Below are 25106 nucleotides of genomic sequence, written 5' to 3' on the forward strand. Positions count from 1 at the left end.
TTCTAAGTTCTAAAAAAATACCGTAGACGGCAAGGCACAAATTTAGATATTCATCTAATTAATCTATAGCCTATGCACAAAGACAATTCGATCTTTTTGTCCCCTTTTTGTTTTAAAGCTTGATGAAGAGAGAGAGCGCAAGTTGCTGCAGCTGAGGAGGACAGTGATGCACGCGCACAGGAGTGATTGACAGTTCGCGGCACTGTGTACAAAAAATACTCCGCTACACAATTATTTCGTTCATTTTCGTTTAAGCTTATTAACGTTAGCATTACAGAAAGGTCTGATTTACGCACTGTTACAGTCATTGTTTTTTTTTAAACAATGACATTTGAGTTCATGATTTTAATGTTGCTGTTTCTTGTGGCAGACTAAATGAAGAGTAATGTTTCTTGTGGCAGACTGAAGAGTAATCCGGCAGAGTTTTATACTGAAACTTTCCGTCTAAAAGTCCTTCCTTGGTCTTATCCATATTTCTTTGCACGTTGAACACACATAGGCCACAACTGGAAATAAAAAAAAACTGCAACTGCGTTAATTGCGTTATTTTTTTTTAACGCGTTAAATATTTCAAATTAATCGAATGCGTTAACGCGCTAATTTTGACAGCACTAATATATATATATATATATATATATATATATATATATATATATATATATATATATATATATATATAGTCTTTGTTAAGGAAATTACCATTAGTTCAAACAACATTTAATATTAAAAAAACTTTTTGCCTAATTTTATGTCAGTGTGGAATCAAATATGAATTTATCTCCCTTTCAAAAACTAGCAATAAATAAATTATAGTGTCAACACTATTTAAAAAAATGGGACCACTGGTGAATCCCACGTTGATATGCAAAACCATATTTAAAGACAACCTGCTAAGTCAATGAACTGTGTTTATGTTAGATATAGTCTACATTGTTTAACGAACGAGAGTGCAGACACAGAAAGCAGTACCTGGTCTTTGCAGAGGGTGACCATGCTCTGATAGGCTGCATCAGCGGTGGCAAAGATGTGCGGGGGGTTAGTGGAGCGTTTCATCCCATGATACAGCTTTGAGAACTGAGAACAGAGGCAGTTTAAGACACAAAATACATCTCAGTTCACTCCCTGCATGGAAGCTTTGATTCCGGAAGCCCACACAACTGTTACACAGTGTGATGTGAATCATGTATTCCACCAAAACCGTTAATGAACAATGGTTAACAAAGGTTGGTATGGTTTAGACATGTATTCTTCTCAGCTCACCTGTGGAGAGTAGATGTTGAGGTTCTGGAAAGGGTTGAGTGCTATGAGGATGTCCCCAACATACGTGTAGATCTGCAGATCCTGATATCGCCTCTGAAGATGTGCAATGATTGTTTCCTGAAAAAGACAAATGCTGGAGATGGAAATGTGTCTTTGCTGTTTATACTACAAGATTCACTGAATTCACACAGTCTGAGCAGACAGTTTAGTAATGGTCTGTATATTGAATTTCACCTCATTTTAAAGTCAGCATGAAACGCCATTTGCAACTCATTTAACTTTTGCGATTTTAGACATTTTAAATGGAGTTATGTTATTATTTGGAATAACATTTACTGATTTCGCAAAATCAGTCCATAAACATGTTTTTAAGGTATACTCCACACCAAAATTTAAATTTTGTCATTAATCACTTGTCCCCATGTCGGTCCGAACGCATAAATGCTTTGTTCGTCTTCGGAACACAATTTAAGATATTTTGGATGAAAACCGAGAGGCTTGTGACTTTCCTGCAAAGAAGTTAGACTGTCAAGGTCCAGAGAAGTATGAAAGATATCGTCAGAATATTCTATCTGCCAACAGTGTCTCTCCACATCACTCAAACTGCCAATTCTCTTCTGTGTCAGCTGCACCACAAGGATGCTCTGTTTCTACCTGTATTTTGATCTGAAAGAAAACAGAACATCCTTGCGGCTGACACAGAAGAGCGTAGGCAGTTTGAGTGATGTGGAGAGACACAGAGGAGACTGTTGACAAAGGAATTGTTGAATAAATTTGTTAAATTGGTTTTCTTCGCTTACAAACAGTATTTTTGCAGCTTCATAACGTTATGGTTGAACCACTGATGGCAGATTCTATTCTGACGATGTCTTTCATACTTTTCTGGACCTTGATAGTGTAATTTACTTGGCAGTCAATGGGACAGTCACAAGCCTCCCGGTTTTCATCCAAAATATCTTAAATTGTGTTCCAAAGATGAACAAAGCCTTTACGGGTTTGAAACGACATGGAGGTAAGTGATTAATGACAACATTTTCATTTTGGGGTGGAGTATCACTTTAAGAATGAGGAAAATTCAGTTCAGTTTATATATATATATATATATATATATATATATATATATATATATATATATATATATATATATATATATATATAAAGTAGTAAAAGTAAAATGAAATATGACTGTATGATTATGAAAATGAAAGCTTTTGTTTAGATTTCAGGCAAATCATCTAATACCTCATCTAAAACCTCCAGGTTCACCAGATCATCATCAGGACAGCTCTCAATGATCAGGGTTTTGCGAGTATTGATCCGCTCATGCCTAGAAAAGACAATACAGCAATGTTATTGCTTCATTAAACATGAAAAAAAATGAATTGAATCATAAACAATTATTATTATTATTATTATTATTATTATTATTATTATTATTATTATTATTATTATTTTTAAGGAAATGTAAAACTCAGTGCCATGATTCTAGGATGTTGTTGGAGATTGTCAGGACAGTGCTATGCTATTTCTAGGATATTCTGAAATGTTGGTGTTTACTGGCCTCTAAAGACAAAAAAAGCCCACAAGTGTGATATAATACTCCAGTCTTGACTGTTTGGAGTCGGAAAGATTTTATAATGTTTCTGAAAGTCTCTTCTGCTCACCAAAACTGCAATTATTTGATCAGAAATACAGACAAAACAGAAATATTGTTAAATATTATCAAAAATGTAAAACTACAGATTTCTATTTGAATATAATTTGAAATATAATTTATTTGTGTGATGTAAACCTTAATTTTCAGCATCATTACTCCTATGTTTCCCCCACCCCCCGGGCATTTTATCAACTAGCTGGTTCAAATCTCAAATGCAATAGCACACATGAATAAGCTGCATAATTTAAAGTATCATAATGATGTCCATAGCACAAACAGTGTAGGACTAGTTAGTTACATGCAAGGTAAATGTTTAGTTGTAGAGGTTTGTTCCAATCCTTAACTCTGGTGGTGATTGCTTAACTTAGTAAACACCAAAAATAAATAAATAAATAAATATAAAAGATAAAATAATAACACTAAACATTTAGCCATGCCATCCCTGTATGCGATATCCTCTGGGGTATAAAGGCTATTATAGTGTGTATTGAATGCACTTCATCAGGGTTTGACCCTCTATTGTATTTCTGACCTTTAGATCATGAGGAAGCAGCTGCTCTGTTCACAGCTCTTAAAACCCATCGGGCCCCGGGGACATGACAGCGTACAGACACCATGCACTGTGCTTTATGTGTGTGTGTGTCTCTGTTTCTGTGTGTATCAGTGTTCACTCACTCTGTAATCACTTCACTGATATTTACCATCAGTGACTAAACAGAGAGAGCACAGCCAAGCTCATAATCTCATTAAGGCTCTGTCACCATCAGGCTTGCAGATTATATGTGGCCTGGGGAATAAGGGCTACAATCTGGCAACTCTCTGACTGTTTATTCACAACCACATAGCGTCCCAGCCCCCATTTAATAGCTCAACTTAACCAATTCACAAGGTGCATGGAAGCAAACTGTGTACAAAAATGTGAACAAGAATTCAGCACCACTTGTGATGAAGAGAACTTTAATAACAATAAAAAATAAATAAAAAAACACCAAGGCATTTCAGCCTAAGAGTCTTCATCAGCTTCATCTCTCATTTAAAAACACATCTGCATTTGGTTTACTCATTCACAAATTAACAACAGCTTCACTCAAGACATCACACTAATTAGTAAGAGTTAACTATCCAAAAGCATCAATCACCCAACCAGAGTAGATCCACATCAGATTAACATATCTAAAATATAAAAAAGAGTCATACAGCATACTTTAAACCACCAGCACAAAAGGTCTTCAAGAGAAAAATCCTCATTCATACATGGAAAGATCCAAAAAGTTTCCTGCTTCTTTCTTGTACAATTAATGTTACCACCCCTTATATTCATGGCTGTTTTCAATATGAAGAAAGAAAAAAGATGACATTTTATGATTACATTCACAAAAACAAAACGAGATATTTTACACTGCTCAATATACTTATATTTGGAATTCAGCAACATACATTTTTATTCAAATCTTAAGAGCAATTTGAGTTCATTTTATAACTCCGCTAGTGAGAATAGTAAAGGCAGGGTTGTCAATTAAATTCAAAAGGCCTGGGACAAAATTTTGGCCCAGTGTACCCTCCTCTGGGTTCAGAGATCTGCTGGATTTTAGCAGTTTAAAAGAAAACGTTTAAGGAGAATCCAGAAACTCTTTCATTATGTTTTTAATGTTATCCATTTGGTTTGACTTATAATCTGTTAAAGTGATACAATCCGACTGAATCGAATGTTCCTGTATGCCAGCCTCTCAGAATAAACTCGAGGAGCTTCATTCCTCCACAGATAACACTGCCATCTGCTGGAAACAGGAAACCCTCAACACACAGGTCGTTTGCCTCTGATTCATATATTTCTAGACTGTTTAGACTAAATGTTTCACATTATACGTGATAAATCCAGCGCGACAGCTCTGCATCAGAGGACAGTGATAAAAAGCAAGTCTATGACCGCTGTCATGGTCAAGGCAGCCAGATCTTAGGTCGGACCCTGAGATGAATCAGAAGTCACTGAAAGCGCTGCAGAATGACAGTCTTAGATGGGCAGACTATTATACAACATTAAAAAAATGCTTCTGTTTAATTCACCTGTATTTTTACAATTTCAAGTGGTGACGTTTCACAGTCAGCCTTTTGTTTTTCTGTACCTCATGAACATATCGATCTCATTTCAGAAAAGAGCTGGCATGTGGTTTGTGTTGTGGGCAGAATGTACCTGGTCTTGATCCGGTTTCCCACATCCTGTTGCTCGCGGATGAGGACCGACAGCTGCTGTCTGAGCGACGTGTCTTTTCCATGAGCCTGTTTGATGAACGGATGCTCCAGCAGATGCGTCACCGATGGCCGCGTCTCAAAATCCTTTATCAGACACCTGCAGATCAGAGAAGGGATGAGGGAGAAAAATAATAGCCAAGACAAACAGAAAGTAGAGAAGCATGCACTGTCACAGACGACATAACAAAAGCAGCTCCCCATATGACAATAAAAGTGTGCAAAGTGAACAAGTCACAGTTCCTGTAAAGGCCTTCAGAGAGGTTCAACAAGTCACCTGTACATCGTCATATCAATTCTAGTCTCTGACACGATGACCAGAAGCTCTGTGAGGTCTGAACTGAACATCTGACCAGCCGTCTCTCTCTCTGTCTCTCTGTTTTTCTCTCATCACCATAGTATCCGGTGTAAACAGTGTTATCATGTGTCTTCAGGCCTGTCTCTGTTGTTCTGGACTACATGCATGCAATTGTCCTCCTGCTCAGATACTGTGGTTATCTGTTGATCAAGTCTCATGACACCATTTTCATATTTCTTTATGATCTCTCGAACAGCAGGTATTTCCTCTCATGATATATGAGTGCACTGTAGCTGTACTCTTAATTGTAGCTGTGCTCTTAATGGGCACTTTTACTGTACACCACATCTTACAATGTATAAATATAGAGAGGAAGAGAGCTTTGAAGAAAATATAAAATGAATTAAGTAAAAGGCTGCTGAAGTGTACATAAAAAGAAAACAATTTCATGACTGTTACTTAAAACACATATATACACCTAAAACGTGCACTTTGTAATCATGTCAAGTGAAGTTTTCCTTAAATGTACATTTTAATTTATGATTAAATAATATGTTTTCTTGCTTTGAAGAAGTGCACTTCTTTTGATGTGTTGGCTAACATGGAAAGCACACTACTTGCATAAGTATGGTATTTGTACTTGTACTTAGATTATTTATCTAGAGTGTGTTATTGTCACGATCATTACAGGGAGTGCCCATGAACTTCTGTAGAGGGCACTCCAATCAGGACATTCCACATTAACCACCAGATGTCACTCGGACTCTAGCACCTCTTATCTGTTGCACCACACCCTACAACATTTCCCATGAGTCACTGCATCACAATCACCCTGCCACACCTGCACATCATTCCCCAGTCAATCTCCTTGCCACACCTGCACCTCATTTACACACACATATAAGCAGCACACTCACTCTCACTCACTGTGAAGTCTTGATTTGCTGTGTCTGTCATTTCCGAGCGTTTTCCTTGTGTTTGATCTCTCTGTACCTGACCTTTGGATTGCTTATACTGACTTTGATTCTCTGCTGCCTGCCCCCTACATCTGCTTGTTTCTGTTATCGATTCTGGTTATCCCTATATACCTGACGCTGTTGCTGATCATTGCCTGTCTGACCATTCTCATTAAAAGTTCTGCACATGGATCCGAACCTCTCTGTCTCATCATTACAGATATACAAAATTACATTTAAAGTTGATATATTTCAAACGAACTCAACTGCATGTTTATTACACATGTACAAATACATTTAAATACATGACATACACGTTTGAAGGGAAATAACATTGAAATACCATGAATGCTTGTCAGTACGCTTTTAAAATACAGTTACCATTTTAAAAATACAGTCGAATTGATTTTTATATTACATAAGGATGCAATTAAGTCCTACTTAAGTGGGCCTGAAAGCACTCTAAATTTCAACTAATTGCATTTAATATTTGTTTTCCAGAAAGTAAAGCACTAAGCACAGTGTCAGTCTAAATCTCAGTGGCCTGTTTTACTCTAGACTGAAAGCATGGCCGTGCTGAGAGCAGCCCCAGAGCCCATTAAATGCTGTAAAGAGGTGCAGGGGCCTGACATTAGTGCTCGGGATGGCTGAGGATCTGAACAGCAGGCAGCTCTGATAGCAGAGTGGAGGCCATTCAGCTGCACAATTACGCATGCATTCATAACGCAGGAACATCAGCGTGCTGTTATAGTACACACACAGGCAGAGAACAAACAGCCAGCACTACGTGATAACGTTGCGTCCCTGTACACTTATAAAAACCCTCATCTGTGCTGAAGCTGATTTATTGTGCCAAACACAAATACAGAGCAATGAATTGTATTTTTCCCAAGCTTTACTTAATTGTGTTTACTGTTAATTAGTTGCGGACAGCAAAGCATCTTCAGCTCACTAAATACTCTTCATAACAGAAGCAATATATTAACAGTAAAGAAATACATACACTATATATATATAAAACTCATAAAACTAGAGTCATAAAACTCTAGATCCCCCCACCAAAAGTTGTCTGATATTTATAAATTTATATTATATACAACCAATGGATGTAATTAAGCATGAAGCATAATTTGACTTAAATAAAAACTAAAATTACATAAAAAGTAATTTAATAATTTAACTCATTTAAAAAAAAAAAATAAAGACAGCTGCATAAAGACAGATTTTAAACCAGTGTTGGATGCTAAATTAGTTACTAAGACACATTATAGTATAGTTATAGTATAGTTTGTTTACGTTTAAGTGGCTTGTTGTTTTTTTTTTTTTTTCTGGCAACCTTTCACTTGGAGTTTAAGCTGAAGACTTTTTAGTAAGCTTACAAATAATAATGATGATAATAATAATAATAATAATAATAATAATAATAATAATAATAATAATAATAATAATAATAATAATAAATAGAGATGTTTTATTTTTTCATATAGCTTTATGTGGGCCAATGTTTTGAGATCACAAGGGCGACCAAATTTTATTTGATTTACAAAATAAATAGCTTTCACTAAATAATGATACTATTGTCTTTTAGAACCACTTTACAGACAAATCTGTCTCAGAATCTCCAAAGCTGACTTACCATAATTGATTCTGTTATTTCCTGTTTATCGCTGTGCTTTATATAGTACAAATTGTATCAAAGCAGCTTCACATAGGTAATCTGACTTGACTTTACCGTTGTAACACTACTCACTATCCCCTTAAACCACAGAATGAAGTAAAAGATGACTGCCATATTGGCCAAATTCAAGTAAATATTGTACCTTGCACAAATGAAAATGTACATTTAGCAAATTGTTCAAGTTAAAAGACAGAATGTGTCTCAAGCTGGAGTGGAACTTCACAAGCGTTCAGTCGAAAATTCCATCATAGAAACTAATAGCTAGTTAAAAGCTCTTCAAATTTAATTACAAATCTATCAAATTTATGAACTCAGGAAATGAAGAGAGGACGTCAGAAAAACGGTATGAGCTATCACAGTCAAACAACAGGAGACATTCCCCTGGAAATATTCTGCAGTTAAATGTCTTGCTCAAGGGCACAATGGTGAGAGTTAATGACTCAACCAGTATGGATACAACCAACCATGAATTTTCCAAACCAGCCATTTGTGTGGCAGACTGTACACACAGACACTTAAAGAGCACTCAGGAAAAAAATCCCACAGAAACACACAAACCTACTTAATGAATACGACTGTTTCTGTGCTTTTAATTCATCATGAGCGGCCAGCAGACCTGCCACACTGACAAATGAACAACTAACACAAATAAATAAGTCAATTAGCATTCACAGCCCTCCTGCTATACACACAACATCCCTCTCTTTGATGTTTTCATTCTCAATAATGAAATTGTAATCTGGGTGTTTCAATGCTTTTATATATACAGGCACACACACAGAGAGGCGTGCCTCTTTTATTTACAGACTGTCTGACAGCAATTAGACCATATATCTGAGAGGTGTTTGTGGAAACTTCTCACCAGAGAACTTGGACCAGTTGTGAAGCACGTGTGTCAGTCCCTCCAAGAATTGGCTTACATAACCTCGTTGGGTAACTTCATTTGATTACAGTGACCTGCACGGTTATAAATAGATATAAACTAGACACACCTTCAAGTTATACCCAGCAAGTAACAGTCAAGTAACCCGAGACATGATGGATGCAATTCCACTTGTTGAATGGGCCTTAAATCCTAGAGGGGAAGCTTGACCATAGGCTAGGACAATAGCATCCCTCACTCAATGTGACATATTTTTTCTCATGCCAGCCACCCCCTGGTTGCTGCCCCAAAAAGCATTTGAAAAGCTGAGCCGATTTACGCCACTGGCTAGTGCGGTTGACATAAATCTGAAGAGCACATACTGGACACGTTAAGTGGAGCCTTACCTGCTCCCAAGGGTAGAAGGCTTCAAGAATGGCCGGATTTAAGGTTGAGAATGGAACTTCGGGAAGATAGTTAGGGTGAGGATGCAAAACAGCCAAACCAGGGACAAAGTCTAATCAGGACGGCGAGAGTGACTGTGAATCCCCCTTCTCCTAAGAGAAGTAATGGCCATAAGAAAACCCATCTTAAGAGTCAGAAGTTTGACAGGCGCTTATTCTAGAGATGCATAAGGGGTCCAAACCAGACCCTCGAGCACTAGAGCCAAGTCCCGAAGGGACTGTCACTTTGGTGGGTGACCTCAACTGCTTATCTCCACGAATGAAGCAGGCAACTTACCCCATAAATCGTGGCAAAACAAAATAGTGGACACATAGACTCTAAAAGGACCAGGACATGTACCTGAGGACAGTTTTTCTTTTCTGATACAACTTGGCAGTGAACTGGGTCTGCATGGTGTGTCATACTCCAACTTTTGAAAAACAAGCCATTTGAGGGCATAACTTATTTTAGTGGAGGGAGTCCTAGCACTCAGAATAGTGTATTCTAGAAGTCTAGAAGTGTAGTCTGTCTTATTTGGTCCCTGACTGAAATTGCTCACAGTGAGCTGTTGAGGAAGGATATAAGATCTGAGAACCACACTCTGGTCGGCCATTGAGATACTAAGAAACAAGACCCTTGTTGACAATCATGGCCAGAACTCCTGGGGGCAGAGCGATCAGGGGAAATGCATCATGAGACAGCCTGGACCTAATATGGGTCATCACATCTAGATCCAGGGGAGCTGGAGGAGTCAGAGAAAGGTACAGGGGACAATATTATTATGTTTGTTGTGAAGCAAAGAGGTCCACCTCTGCTTTGTAAATCTTCCCAAATTGTCTGACTACTTCAGGATAGAGTTCCCATTCTCAGTGTGTCACAACTTGTCTGGACATCTGCTTCCCAATTCATATACCCCAGATTGTAAATTGCCCAGAGGGACAGGAACATGTCCTGTGCCCAAAGCAGAACCTGCTGTGCTAGCCTGTTCAGACGGCAGGAACACAGACTGCATTGGTGATATATCTTAAGGGACTACAGCAGTGTTGTCCACCTTTCTCTGGTGCCTGAACCACAGAGAAAAGGGTACGAAGCCCCTATCACATAATCTTTATATGGATCTGGGGATTGGACCTTGAATGGAATCCTCTGGCCCATTTCCACAACTGAAACAGTCTCATGTTCTAGATGTGGAAAGTTTTACTTCTGAATGTAATGTACAGTACCTTTTTGGCCTTTCCAGAAATTTCTTTGGGAATTTAGAATGGATTTGATACATGCAGAAGACAGCTGTGCCTGCAGTGCGATCAAATCCCATTCAACTCCTTAATTCATTGCCCTCTGGGCAAGATAGAAAATACTCTCCTTACCATTGAGTCTCAACCCCAGAGATTCGAGATGAGCTAGGATGACTTTTGAACTTTTATGTTCTGGGACAATGGTAAAAAAAACCATGAAGAAAAAACCCCCATCTTTATTGGGAACCAGAAATAAATGGCTGTGATAACTTGGCTCTCTTTCTGGCACGGGAACACTTTCTATGACCCCCTAGTCCAGCAGAGCTTGCAATTATTTTGTCAACAAATGCGCTTGTTCCGGTTTATGGTAGTGGAAACCTCGCTGTTGAAAGATGGAGGATGACGGGCAAACAGTATCCTTCTTCTAATGTCCTTTTGACACATGGAGAGATATTTGGCAGAAGCTTCCATGCTACCAGTTTCTCTGAAATGGCCATTCTGACACTTCACTTTGTTGGGGGGGGGGGGGGGGGGGTTAGTTGCTCCAGCCTCAGGACTCCTCAGGTCTGGCAGGATAGTGGAGTTCTGTGGAGTGTGGTGAGCCATTACCCAGTTTTTGTGAGGAGTTTTGTGAGAAAGCCCAGTCCCTCTCCTTGATGCCCCTGAGGTTCAGCCACAGGTACTTCTCCATGGAGACCATAGTACCCATTGAACAGCCAATGGCGCGGATTGTCTGATTTGTCACATGGAGAGACAGATCTGGGGCCCGGCAAAACGGTGCAGTGCTTGCAGTGTGCTCATCACTCAAACACTTGAAGCAAATGTTGTATGGAGTCATCCTCCGATATGAACCTGAAGGTGTGTCCATTTCACATCTATTTATAACCGTGCAAGTGACTGCAATCAAATGATGTCACCCACCGAGGTTATTTATGCCAATTCTTGGCATGTCTGACACAAAGAACAAAGAATGTTTTCATAACCATTATTGAAACGCAGCATTGGGTAGTTTTTGATAGGGAACAATTTATAAATATCCATTTAAAAGTTCAGGGTGGTATTTATTTGTTTATTTGAAAAATATCTCTTATGTTCACCAAGGCTATATTTACTTTATCAAAAAACAGTGGAGAGCACCTTAGGTAGGTATGTACTTAACCTTGGGCCCAAATTTCAGGCAAGAGGGGCTCACAAAGATCTCCCATCTGCTTTACCGATGCTAACGCCAGTAGCAGAATGGTTTTAAGTGTCAGGGGGTGAAAGTCAATGGGTTGTAGAGGCTCAAAGTGAGGGCTCCTTACAGCCCTCAGCATCATGGACAGATCCCATGTAGGGACTGTGGTGGGGCGAGACGTGTTAAGCCTCCTAGACCCATTCAAGAAGCGAACAACCATGCTGTCCCTTCATCTAAGGGCATAGAGGCATCTCGTATATGGTGCTATAGCCTGAGATATTGTATTTAAAACACTCTCGGGGAGGCCTTCAGATGCTCATCGTGAGGCCAGAGGTGCAGGGCTCACAGCTTGGGCTGGGGGTGCCAGATTGGTCTGTTCGCCTGAGAGAGGAGGTCTCGTCTCTGGTTCTTCTAGAGTGGGGCTACCGTAATAATACCGTAATAAAATTAGTTATTTATTGAGGAAAAAAAATCTTACACTTGCAACTTTCAACTTACAACATAAAACCTTACTGACCTCAAACTTTGGAATGGTAGTAAGCATACAAATAGATATAAAAGTATAAAAGTACAACAAATACTTTTTGAAACCACTGAAAATTAGGAGAAATTAGATTGCCAACTTCGGAACACTTTTCCTGTCTACTGTATTTACAGAGATCACGATTTCAGTATTTTACACAGATCAAGGAATACAAATATGATTAACTGGCAAGTGACTAAGCAAAAAATTATGGACAATATCAATAAGAAAACACATCATAGGGAGAGTTTGGTCTGTACAGAAGAAAGAGATGAAGCTGTTGTACTCACTGAGCAATGAAGTGACAGAAACTCCTACACCACTGCTCCGGGTGACGTAGGGTAGGAGACGGGTTCCTGCAGATAAAACACACAAAGATACAACGCACATGAATGAGACAAGCAAACGTATTGGACTGACCTCATTCAGCGATGGTAAAGAAATTACAAATCTAAAGAGACAACTGTGTTTGTTCAGAACAAATCTCTATTCACATTCATCTTCCTATACAAAGAAAAGCAGAAAGCACAAATGCATCATTCAGGTATAGACCTGTGCCAAAGAACAGCTATGCAAAACAGCTTCTCTAGAATAAAAGCCTAGAAGTCAAATACTTTTACCTCTCTACAGTCCTACACTAAAATCAATATGCTTTCACTTTCACATCTTCTCTTTATACTGTAACCATTAAAAATCCCCAAAATTTTCTAACATTAATTGCAGACTTCAGGGTATAAATACAGCATATTGTTGCTATGAGTTTTTATTTTAAACTACCACATATTTTGGCAATGTTTAGTTTAGCAAAGATGTCTGGTAAGCGGTGTCATTTTAGTGTCACTGCTTTAAAAGTTCATGTTAATATTTTTAATTAGTTTCTATTTTTCTGTTAATTTTAGACAAAATTTTTTTTAAATGCCTGTTTCATTTTTATTAAGTTGTATTTTTTGTTCATTTACTTTGACATTGTAGTACTTTAACTTATACTAAATGAAAAATTGCATTTTATATTTTATTTTATTTCAGTTAATATTTATTTTATTTGAAACAATGAAAAATAAAGTAAACTCAACATCAACATTTCATTTACTTATTTGATATTTGGTGAAGTATATAGTTCTGATAATGCATCAGATAATGAATCAGTGCGCAGCTGCTTACATCTTTGGTTAAATGCAAAATCCCAGAAGCCCTCTGCACTTCAGTTCAGAGTTTTCACTGCAGAGAAGCAGTTAAGCGAGCCTTGAGCTCTTCAATAGAGCAGGTCGTAACTCAGATGAGCTGCTGCACTGTATATCAGTGAGGTGGAGTTGTAAGTATTTAAGTCTTTAAGGCACAGAGTGTGGGCCAGGGCCGGTCGGCCTGCTACTGGATGACAAACGAGCCGCCCTTCAGAGTGTCTGGCAGGCAACATCTGTCCACAGAGCTGCCGAGTTATGAGAGCGAATAATCCCTCTGTCAGCTACACTCAGACAGAGCCATCTATTAACTCACACACACACACACTTTCACATGCCTATATATTAAAACTCTCATAGGCTCATTTATTAACACACAAGCAGCTCTCAGTAGCCACGTTTCCACTGTCGAGCTTAAACCAGGCGTGCTAGTCACTTGCTTGATCGTGCCTCGTCAGGGCTTCCTCGGGGCCAACGGCCAGGGTTTCTGGCCTGACGAAAACCTTGGGCCAAAGCGGGCCAGCTGGGGCTAGAGGAAGGGTTATGAACAAGGGAGGAGTTTCTTCACGTCTGGAGAGCTCAGCGCTGCGGATCATTTCAGAAAGATAACAGCTATAACACCAGCATTAAAGATTTTTAAAAATAATTTGAGCTCAAAACTCACTCTTAGTCAGCAGCGAATGTTTGAAATTATTAGATCCAATGTGGATTATAATCACAATCGTGTATTTATTTAGTAACATATATTATCTGTTAGCTGATAGTTTAGCTCCACGTAGCCTATCATAAAAATATAATAATGTTTTTTGTTCAGGAGCTTTTATAAAAATAGAGATATTATCATTCATTCTAAATGTGACTTATAGGCTACAAATAAACAGAAACAGACTCGACTGAATAAGCAGGCTATTTTCATAAGCGTTTAAAATAAATAAATAAGTTTGAGTCCTGATAAATTAATTCATTATGATCAATGTATCACTTATTCTATAGTAAAACATCAATGCTTTAGAATTTGAATATTTAACAAAGCATGCAAACATCGTGTTTGTTTTGTGATCACGCATGCTCCAGTGATTTATTTCTTATTAGTTTTCTGATAACTTTTCTTTGCTGGTGAAATGATGAGGTTGCATGACGTTGTTCCTGAGAGGTGTGTAAAGGGTGTGTTTTAGCAGAGCTACTGACCCGACGGAGGAAACCCTGAACTATTCTGGCCTCAGTGCTACTGGCCCGAGTCTATTAGCCCCCGCCCGGCCCATTTTAAGCCCTGGCTCGCACTGGCCTGACAGAGGAAACACGGCTAGTGATGCTGTGAAGCTTCAAAATCTGGGACAGTTTTAGGCCAGCTCAGAAAACTTCAAATCTTAAAGGTACTTAAAAAAATAAATAAATAAATAAACTCTACTTGCATTTAACGTAATACTGAAATAAAAGGTCACTTAAAGGGATAGTTTACCAAAAATATGAACATTCTGTCAACATTTACTCATCCTCAAGTTGTTCAAAACTGGAATGAGTTTCTTCCTTCTTTTAAACACAAAAGGAGTTATTTAGAAGAATGCTGGTAGCTAAACAGCTGATTTATTTGCCATTGACTTCTATATAGTATTTCTTCCATACGTATATTTAATATTCTATTTTTTTTTCCATATGTATATTTAAAAAGAGTGCACTTTATGACTATTTTTCTCAACAAACTTAATTTTTTTTTTTAAAATGTGCACTTTGTAATATATGCATTAAATGAGTTTTAAAAGTACATTTTAAATATTTTTTTTCAATAATCTTTTTTTGTGCTTTTAAGACGTACACTTATTTTGATGTGTTGTCTAACATACAACAGCACAAGCACTTGAATATAATTTTAACTGTAGTGCCTTATTCAATACTACATTTCATTTTAATTGCACTACAGTAAATTGCAACTTCATTACAAATGTTTAATTAAACATTTATATACATAACATAAGGTTGAATATAAATTACATTACCATGCATTGCAGTATTTCGGCAGTACAGTTTAACCATATTACAAAGAAAACCAAAGCAACAAATATGAAATTACATTGATAAGATGTACTTAAGTAGTCCATATAGGGGCTCAAAAAAACACTCTAAAAGTCCAACTAATAGCAGCTATATATATTTAAACTATGACACATTTTATGTTAAGTGCATTTAAAAATCTGAAGAAGACTGGTGCCTGCCATACAAATGCAAATCTCCACGAGTCTGTAAAAAACAATGTGTAAAAATCGCAAAAGTGACAGAAAGAGCCCAAAAATCATGAAACAGAGGACAAATCAGAACTCCAAGCAGAAGCCCAACAAACAAAAATATTTTGCACTTGATGACTGGATGCAGGTTACTTCTAAAGTCTATGGTAATAATATGATTTTTGAGTCTAAAGTACAGTAATACCGTGTTATGAGGATTTACCTAGAGGACAACAGAATAGATGGGCCCAGTGCTCATCTGCAGCAAGGACAGGAAGAGAAACAGCACTATGATCATGTTAAGAATCCAGCCTGCCTGCAGCATCTTATTGCTAGATGGGCTGTTGTTAGGCAAACACGAACGTGGAGCTCTCATGTTTTCATTTATATTCCCTACTACTACTACTTCTGCTTCAAGATCTCCTTGTTTTTCCCCCAATGACTCTTAATCTGATTTTGTCTTGATTGAAGTCCCAAACAGACATAAAGAGCTGTGCAGGTCGAAGGACAGACATACTACTTAAAAACACATCTTCTCTGTCTTTCATCAGAAACTATCACCAACAACAAAGCATCAGGCATATAAACTAACCCCTGTTAAACAGCGATTTCTTTTTTCCACGGTAATCTGTCATTCTGCGCTGCTCTAAGTCACTGGGTGCTTTGATAGATATTCAGACAGGCCGTCCTCTCTGAAGAACACATCAAAGGAAAATAAGCGACTCCTTCAATGCAGAATATAATTCGTGCCTGCAGCCACACGCTCGCCTTGATGTTGCAGTGCTGTAGAGAGCTGCTTATACATAACAAAGTGAAGGCGACGTCGCTGATGGCGCTGCTATTGTGCTGGGTAAATTCTGCCGTTGTATTCACCCTCATTGGGTGTTTGTGAGCACATGCAAACAGGATGTAAACACACTTGGTTTATTCTAATATAGCCGCAGAGCCATTAAACTCTGTCTGTCAAACAGTCACGCTTTCAGACGTGTTACTCACAACATCAGTTTGTTACGCTGTAGATGACACAAACAGAGGGAGGGAGAGATAGATACTGTAGATTTATATACATAAATGTAAGTGTGTATTTCATCAAACCTGTCAGTACACGTCTAGCCTAGGTCATATTTCAACAACAAGAAAAAACTTTCTCACCAATGGATGCTCTGCAGTGAATGGGTGCCGTCAGAATGAGAGTCCAAACAGCTGATAAAATACTCTACAAGTAATTAACATGACTCCAGTCCATCAATTAAAGTGTTGTGAAGTGAAATATATTTATTCTTAAAAACACAAAGCCTTTCGCTACTTAAGAGGTTAATTGATGGACTGGAGGCTTGTTAATTACTTGTGGACTACCGAGATGTTTTTATCAGCTATTTGGACTCATTCTGACGGCACCCATTCACTGCCAAGGATCCAAGGGTGAGCAAGTGACTCCAACACAAGCGCTGTGGCTACACCGGCTTTGGATGATAAATGACATGGCAGATGTTTTGTCAGTACTAATCTGCTACATACAAAAGACTAAACCTCCCAAGGCTTGCCATACTGATCAAATTGTTTCTAGACAAGTGGAAATGAAGGCAAAATCTTCAAGAAAGTAAAACAAAATAGCAACGGGACATTACAATATTAAAGAGAGATGGTATTTTGTCTTTTTTACTGTATGTTTCCATACATACACAGGCTACACTGTCACTGACAGAATTTGACCGGTGTGAATTTCCATCTTGTCCATATCCAGGCTGTTTTGATGCTTTTTAGCAGTGGTTATGCCTGTTAATACGTCCAGCAGGAACTAAGTAGGTCTATAATATATGGAGAAAGACATCCATTAACATTCATTCATAGGACTGAGATTTCACTCATGTTAAAGTTGGTCATGCACATTTTCTGTGCTGACCAACAGAGGCAGCTTGGTTTGAAAGTGATTTCCATGTGAGCTGTGCTTCAAAGATAGCTCTATATTGTTGACAATTCACTTTTTTATTTTTGCAGTGATATTACTAATGCGACCTTACTTTAAATACAAATTTTAGCTGATCAAAATAAAATCTGTCAAAGCTTTACATGAGCCTTTACCTCTAGGTGCAGTGGATTGAATACAGTACACTTTACACCACAGCTAGCTCAGGCTTGGAAGATTTTAAGTAAATGCAAATGATTTAGCCTTAATGAAAAACCCAGGAGTCACTGCACTGCATGTCAGTGAGAAAAGTGCTTTAGCTCCAACAATTGTATTCAGATTGGGAATAGTGCAGCCTTGTATGAGTACCTATTCAGTTCCCTCTGATGTCCTTCATCATGAGTCAAACATTTGGAGCTGACAGGCTCCGATTGCTCCACGACCCCCTCCTAATCTCTCCATCTGAGAGAGGGGCTGATCGTGGGAACGCCGGCCCAGACATATGACATGTTAACAGAATCATTTCATGCCCGAGTGCACACACCAACACTGATTTATTCACCCGCTACTGTGCTAAAGGTCCACACATCTGATTTCTGCAACAAATATCTAATTTCATTTGAAAGAAAGAAAGAAAGAAAGAAAGAAGCTAGAGATAGAGGAGGGGGAAGAAAGGTGGGTAATATTTATTTGTTTTAGTAAACAATTTTTTCTTGAAAAGTAGGCAGTATTTAGTGTATACTACATACTGTGCACTAAGTATTCTATGTCAATGTGTTGTGTAGCCGCTCTCTAAAAGTGAGCTAAGTGCTGCAGTGTCAGTGTCATGAAGGAGTGTGTCCCATCCCCTGCAGGCCTGGAGCGGGGCAGATAACATGAGTGTCAGCCTCATCTTAATGACAATAGGGAAGGAAGGGCGGCTAATCACAAATGCAAATTACAATCAAAGAACAAACCACTATGCATTCTGGGTGATGATGGTGTAATCATAACAATGGCAAAAGGTCAGATTTTCATCAAAGCTCTTAAATTTGATTGTTAATCAGAATAGTGTGACATGTAAGATATCCTGATTCTGTGACATTAAAACAGTTAAGATAAATGAGGGTGAACTGAGAAAGAACCAGGCATTATGAAGTGCACATGGGGCTATTCCACTGAACAAAGCACTAATGTGCCATTTCACACAAACAGCATTTGAAAACATTCATATGTTGATAACATTAGCTGCACAAAGCTTCAGCTGAGCCAAGATAGTCCATTTACTGAAAATAATCACCAAAACAAATATTCACAGAATTGAAAATACAACCAAATGATCAAACCAGATGTTTGCACATCTACACCTATTCAGTATTCAGAGAGGGTAAAAAAAAAACAAAATTTTAATACTTCTATTTTAGGTGAAAGAAAAATCAATCAAACATCAAAATCAATCAAATTATCAAACAATCTAAAAATACATATCTGGAACATTGGGATCAAGAAACTAAAACACAAAGTAAATTACAATTCTATCGAACTAAAATCTGATTATGAATGTGTCAGAGACACAAAGCAGAGACGGATCCTGAGCAAGTACAGGCTGAGTGAGCACAGTCTAGCCATCGAGACGGGCAGACACAGAAAGAGCTGAGTGTGTGTGTGTGTGAGGGAGAGCGAGAGAGAGAGAGAGAGAGACAGAGATATAGAGATATAGAGAGAGATATAGTTCCATTCAACAGCAGCAGCAGCATGAAAATTAGCTCCTGATTTTTTACTTTTAAATGTTGTTTTGAGGCGAGACAGATGATCAGTTTTTATAAAATTATATCAATTAAGACCTTCTGCAACATATTAACTGCAAAAGAACATTGACTCAACAAAGAAAAATCTGCAGAAGACAACTAGCAGACAACCAACTGACAGAAGGCTTAAAGGTCCCACAACTACCACGAAAGAGGAAAAAAGGAACTCCGAGTGAGTACACAAAATACCATCAACAATCAACAACCTTTGTTTTGGAGAAAGATTTGCCCAAAAACTGTGATTTAATTAAGCTACAATATAAGGGCTAACTCCAGTAGATAAAAACATTCATCAATCAGACATCATTACCCCACAGTCATCAGAAAGGGCATCAGTAATGGATGGAAGCTACAGATCAAGGAAGGGGAGGAGTCAGATTCAGATGTCATGATAACAGCCAACCTGTATAAAAATGGGACTGTAATGATTCAGGGCAAGCTGAAACAATTTGAAAAGGACTTCCTGCTAATTAAAGAAATAGCTCAGCAGAACAAGATCAGCCCTAAAACACAAAAGGTCATCCCTAATACACAAAAGTGTGCAGAAGAGCCCTCGACGTCCAGCCATCAGTCCAGAGACGACAGTGAGGAGATGTCCCTTCTACACAGCATCATCAGTGATATGAAGGAGAAGTTCAGGGAGATGGAGCTGGAGCTGGTGCAGCTGAGAGAGGAGATGCATGGAGCAGTGAAGGAGATGGATCCAACACAGAAAGAAGCAGATTACAGGAAAGAAATAGAAATGCTTAAGAAAGAAACTCAAATAAATGAAAAAAATATGGAGAAGAGTACAGCAATCAGCTGTCTGTAATGAGGGAAGAGATGAGAAAGCTGAGAGAGTCCCACATAATAGAGCGGTCAGCTGTGGAGAAGCAGTCGACTCAGAGAGGAGACCAGCAGAGCTCAGAGGAGACTCGAGAGACCCGGCCCAGCAGACCTCCTCCAGCAGACTCCTGCAGTCCATCACAGCCTCACATTGTACTCCTCATGGACTCCAACGGCAAGTTCATCGATGAAAGGAGACTTTTTCCCAGAAAAAAACGTCAGAAAAATCTGGTGCCCAAACACAGAGAAGGCCCTGGAGCTCTTGTGTGAAGTACAGCTGGGTTCCCCCAGCCACATCATCATCCACACCGGCACGAACGACCTCCGAGCTCAGAGAGAGAGTAGCAACAGCTCTCATCAATGTGACTGAGAAGGCATCCTCCAACTTCCCCAACTCAAAAATCATCCTCTCCACCCTTTTATTGCGCTCGGACTTCCACCAGGACACCATCAGGCATATAAATGCTAGAGTATCCAGAGACTGTGCCCTAAAGCCCAAGTACACCTGGTTCAGAACACCACACTGAATCTCAGCAGCCTGTATGACCATGTCCACCTCCACAGAAGGGCTGTCCCCATCTTTGCTAAAACCCTGAAGGACATCGCACTCAACCGCAGCTCCAGCACACCGCAGCGACTTCATGGACAGCCCATAGAGCTACTGCAGGGACACCACTTCACCTCTGACCGGAGGAAGCCCACGACAGGTTCTGTGTTCCCCCCTGGACAGCAGCGCATGAACAGGCCTGAAGCCCCCTCACCTTCTCATCAGCCGGGCAGCAGATTACTGACCCCCTGCAGCCCCAGCACAGCCCCCAGCCAGCCGACCTCATCGCCTTGCAGAGACCTCAACAACATCCAGCACATGCTGACCCTGCTGTGCTCACACCTCATGGGTTAGTGACTCACAAAAAAAAAAAAAAAATGTATATATATATAATTATATTGAGAATGAAAAAGAAAAGAATGAAAAGAATTGAAAATGTATGTGTGTGTGTGTGTGTGTGTGTGTATGTGTGAAAATGTGTTTTATTTCTACTTATTTTAAATGCGACTCTTAGAAACCGATTTATTATTCTTGAAAAAAAAAAGGGTATGGATGTGTATGCATGTATATGAGTTTATTTTTTATTTTTATATCAGATTTTAGAAACCTCATATTATTTATACTTCTTGAAGAAAAAAACTATGTAATATGAATATGATATTTGTATATTTTTCTTTACCTAATGTATACATTTAACTTATTTTCTTGGATCACAATATTTAATATATTCTTCTTGATTTGTCAATTCAATATACTGATGTCTGTCTTGTTTTGAAATAACAAATGTGATTATTTAATGAGCTCATATTCCCTGAAAGTCACATGTTGGAATATTCAAGGTCTGAGGTCCTCTGTTTTTGGTATCAAGAGTAAACATTCAGACTTTAAAAAAGAAATTGAGAATTCTGATATTATAATACTACAGGAAACCATGGAATGTTAAAGATTTGTCCACTGGCTGTCCGATTGGATTTAGGGAAATAGTTGTCCCATCGACGAATCTAAGAGGGGTGACTCAGGGCAGAGACTCAGGGGGAATGCTGATATGGTACAGAGCACACCTCATAGACTCAATCACAGCTATTCAAATCGGAAAATTTAACATTTGGTTAAAAATCCAAACAGACATTGTCTCCACAGACCGTCCCATATTCTTGTGTGCTATATACCTTCCCCCAGCTGAGTCCCCCTATTACAGTGAAGAAACCTTCTCCATCCTGCAGGATGAGATTAGCCATTTCCAGACTAAAGGAAATGTGTTAATGTGTGGCGATCTAAATGCCAGAACTGGAAATGAACCAGACTTTGTCAACATGCAGGGAGACAAATATATCACAAACACCAGCCACTCTCTGCCCTCATACCAGCTAAGAAACAATTATGACAAATCAACAAACAAAAGTGGGAGAAGCCTTCTAGAGCTCTGTCGGTCACTGGGCCTGTATATAGTGAACGGTCGCATACGAGGAGACTCTTTTGGTTGTTACACCTTTAATTCTTTCTTGGGCAACAGTACTGTAGATTACTTCATCACAGACATTGACCCAGTGCATCTCAGAGCATTCACAGTCAGTCCTCAAACCCCTCTGTCAGACCACTGTAACATTACACTCTATTTAAGACCAACTCATAGCAACGAATCACACAGACAGCCCTCTCATTTACTGAAGCTGCAACCACCCTACAAGTGGACAAATAACAGCACAGAAAATTATCAGAATGCATTAGAAAGTCAAACAATCAAATTACTATTAGACAATTTTATAATGAACACATATCCACAAAATAAAGTAGGCATAAATCTGGCACTAAAGGACATTACAGATATATTCCACCAATCAGCATCCATGTGCAATTTGAAAAAATCATTAAAAAGAAAACCAAAAAACAACAATGACAAGTGGTTTGACGAAGAGTGTACAAGAATTAGAATGACAGTACGAAATCTTTCAAATCAAAAACACAGAGATCCTGACAATGAAGAACTCCGCTATCAGTATCACAAAGCCCTTAGACTGTACAAACAAACTCTAAGAGTAAAAAAGGAAGAGCATACAGAACAATTATTTCAAGCAATGGAGGAATCAATAAATACCAATAACTTCTGGAACAACTGGAACACTCTCTATAGAGCACAAAAAGAAGAATTGGCCATTCAAAACGGGAACATATGAAAGACACACTTTGAAAATCTGTACAAAACAACTGAAACAAATCCTGCTCGAAATGAATTAAAAACCAAATTAGAAATCCTGAAAGAAAAGATTAAAGACAATCAGAACCCCCTGGACTTTCCAATCACAGTAAATGAGCTTACCGATAGACTACATGTGCTAAAACCCAACAAGGCATGTGGCATCGACGGAATATTAAACGAAATGATAAAATACACCAACGACCAATTCAAAAAGGCAATAATCAAATTATTCAACCTTGTTTTGAGAGTAGGATTTTTCCCCGACACCTGGAACCAAGGCTTAATTACACCAATATTTAAACAAGGAGACAAATATTAGCCAAACAATTACAGAGGCATATGTGTCAATAGCAACCTGGGGAAAATATTCTGTTCGATTATTAATATGAGATTGCAAAACTTTCTCAAAACCCACAAAATCCTGGACAAAAGTCAAATTGGATTTCTGCCCAAACACAGAACATCGGACCACATTTACACCCTCCACACTATCATTGATCGACATGTATACCAAAATAAATCCAAAATCTTTGCTTGCTTTATTGACTTTGAGAAGGCTTTCGACTCTATCTGGCATGAAGGACTCTTCCTAAAACTCCTGGAGACTGGGATTGGAGGGAAAACATTTGATTTGATAAGCTCCATGTATAAAAACAATACATGTGCTGTAAAAATAGGAAATAAACGAACAGAATTTTTCTCCCAACAACGAGGAGTCAGACAAGGTTGCCCATTGAGCCCCACTCTATTTAACATTTATATCAACGAATTAGCCAAAGCCTAAAATAATTCGACTGCCCCCGGCCCAACCCTGACGCAATCAGAAGTTAAATGTCTCCTCTTTGCAGATGATTTAGTGATTCTGTCAAAAACAAAAGAGGGACTATAGCAGCTCCTCGACGTCGTAGAGACATTCAGTCAAACGTGGGCTCTCAAAATTAACCTCGCAAAAACTAAAATAATGATTTTTCAAAACAGATCCAGATGTAGGGAAAATAAATACATCTTTCGAGCAGGAAACCAAGTCCTCCAACACACCCATGAATACACCTTTCTGGGACTAAAACTGGGTTCTACAGGGAACTTTAATCTGGCTGTGAATGAACTGAAGGCAAAAGCACTGAGTGTCTTCTACATGATTAAAAACACTATTTGACATGAAATTCCAATTCAAACCTGGCTAAAAATCCTAAAATCAATAATTGAACCAATTGCTCTGTATGGCAGCGAGATATGGGGACCTCTAAAAACCCAAGATTTTTCTAAATGGGAAAAAGAAGAAATCGAAACTCTGCATACACAAATTTGTAAAAATATCCTAAAAGTAAACAGATCAACGCCAAACAACTCGTGCAGAGCTGAATTAGGACAATACCCCTTATTGATCAGTATCCAAAAGAGAGCGGTGAAGTTCTACCAGCACCTGAAGCGCAGCGAGCCGAGCTCATACCAGGCTGAAACCCTGCGGTGTCAGGAGCAGAACCTGCAGAGGAGCGCTCTCTCACAGCTGATGCTCAAACTACAGCCAGACCAGCACAGCACCATCCGACCAAACCAAATTATCCAGTTACAAAAACAGAATTACATCACCTACTGGAAACATGCTACTAAATCACAGAAGAAGATGGAGCTGTATTTAGACCTGAAGAAAGATTATAAACCAGCAGAATACCTGAGCTGTGTAAAAGATCCCAAATTAAGAAAAACACTTACAAAATACAGACTGAGCGATCACTGTCTGGCTGTAGAGAGAGGACGACACAGACAGAGATGGCAGCCGAGAGAGCAGAGTGTGTGTTCACTGTGCTCTCAGAGAGAGCTGGAGACAGAGGAACACTTCTTACTACTCTGTGATTACTATCATAACATAAGAGCTGCATATTTCCACAAATTACAAGAAATTAAACCAAAGTTTATGGCATTACCAAATACAGAAAAATTAAATCACATTTTAGGGGAAAATTCCAAAATGATCACAACAGCAGTAAGATATGTATCAGCCTGTCACAAACTAAGACTGTCAGCCAGTGGACAAAACTGAAGCAAGAGCATTTCTTACATGTACTCTTGCGCAAATTTATTATTATTATTTTTATTATATATTTTTTGTTAT

At 38.6% G+C, this 25106-nt stretch overlaps 1 protein-coding gene across 2 annotated transcripts in view; it reads right to left on the reverse strand.

The window, feature by feature from the left end:
- The window catches only part of myo3b (myosin IIIB), a 146034-nt gene that overhangs the window by 98698 nt on the left and 22230 nt on the right, over positions 1 to 25106 (reverse strand). For both annotated transcript variants that reach the window (XM_052606909.1, XM_052606908.1), the window contains 5 exons: positions 12625 to 12690; positions 5109 to 5264; positions 2503 to 2587; positions 1261 to 1377; positions 970 to 1074 (listed from right to left, as the gene is read on the reverse strand). In XM_052606909.1, coding sequence (XP_052462869.1) covers positions 970 to 1074; positions 1261 to 1377; positions 2503 to 2587; positions 5109 to 5264; positions 12625 to 12690 — 529 coding nt within the window. The remainder of the gene's footprint in view (positions 1 to 969; positions 1075 to 1260; positions 1378 to 2502; positions 2588 to 5108; positions 5265 to 12624; positions 12691 to 25106) is intronic.

Source organism: Carassius gibelio, chromosome A9, assembly GCF_023724105.1.
Source record: "Carassius gibelio isolate Cgi1373 ecotype wild population from Czech Republic chromosome A9, carGib1.2-hapl.c, whole genome shotgun sequence".
NCBI classification, from domain to species: Eukaryota; Metazoa; Chordata; class Actinopteri; order Cypriniformes; family Cyprinidae; genus Carassius; species Carassius gibelio.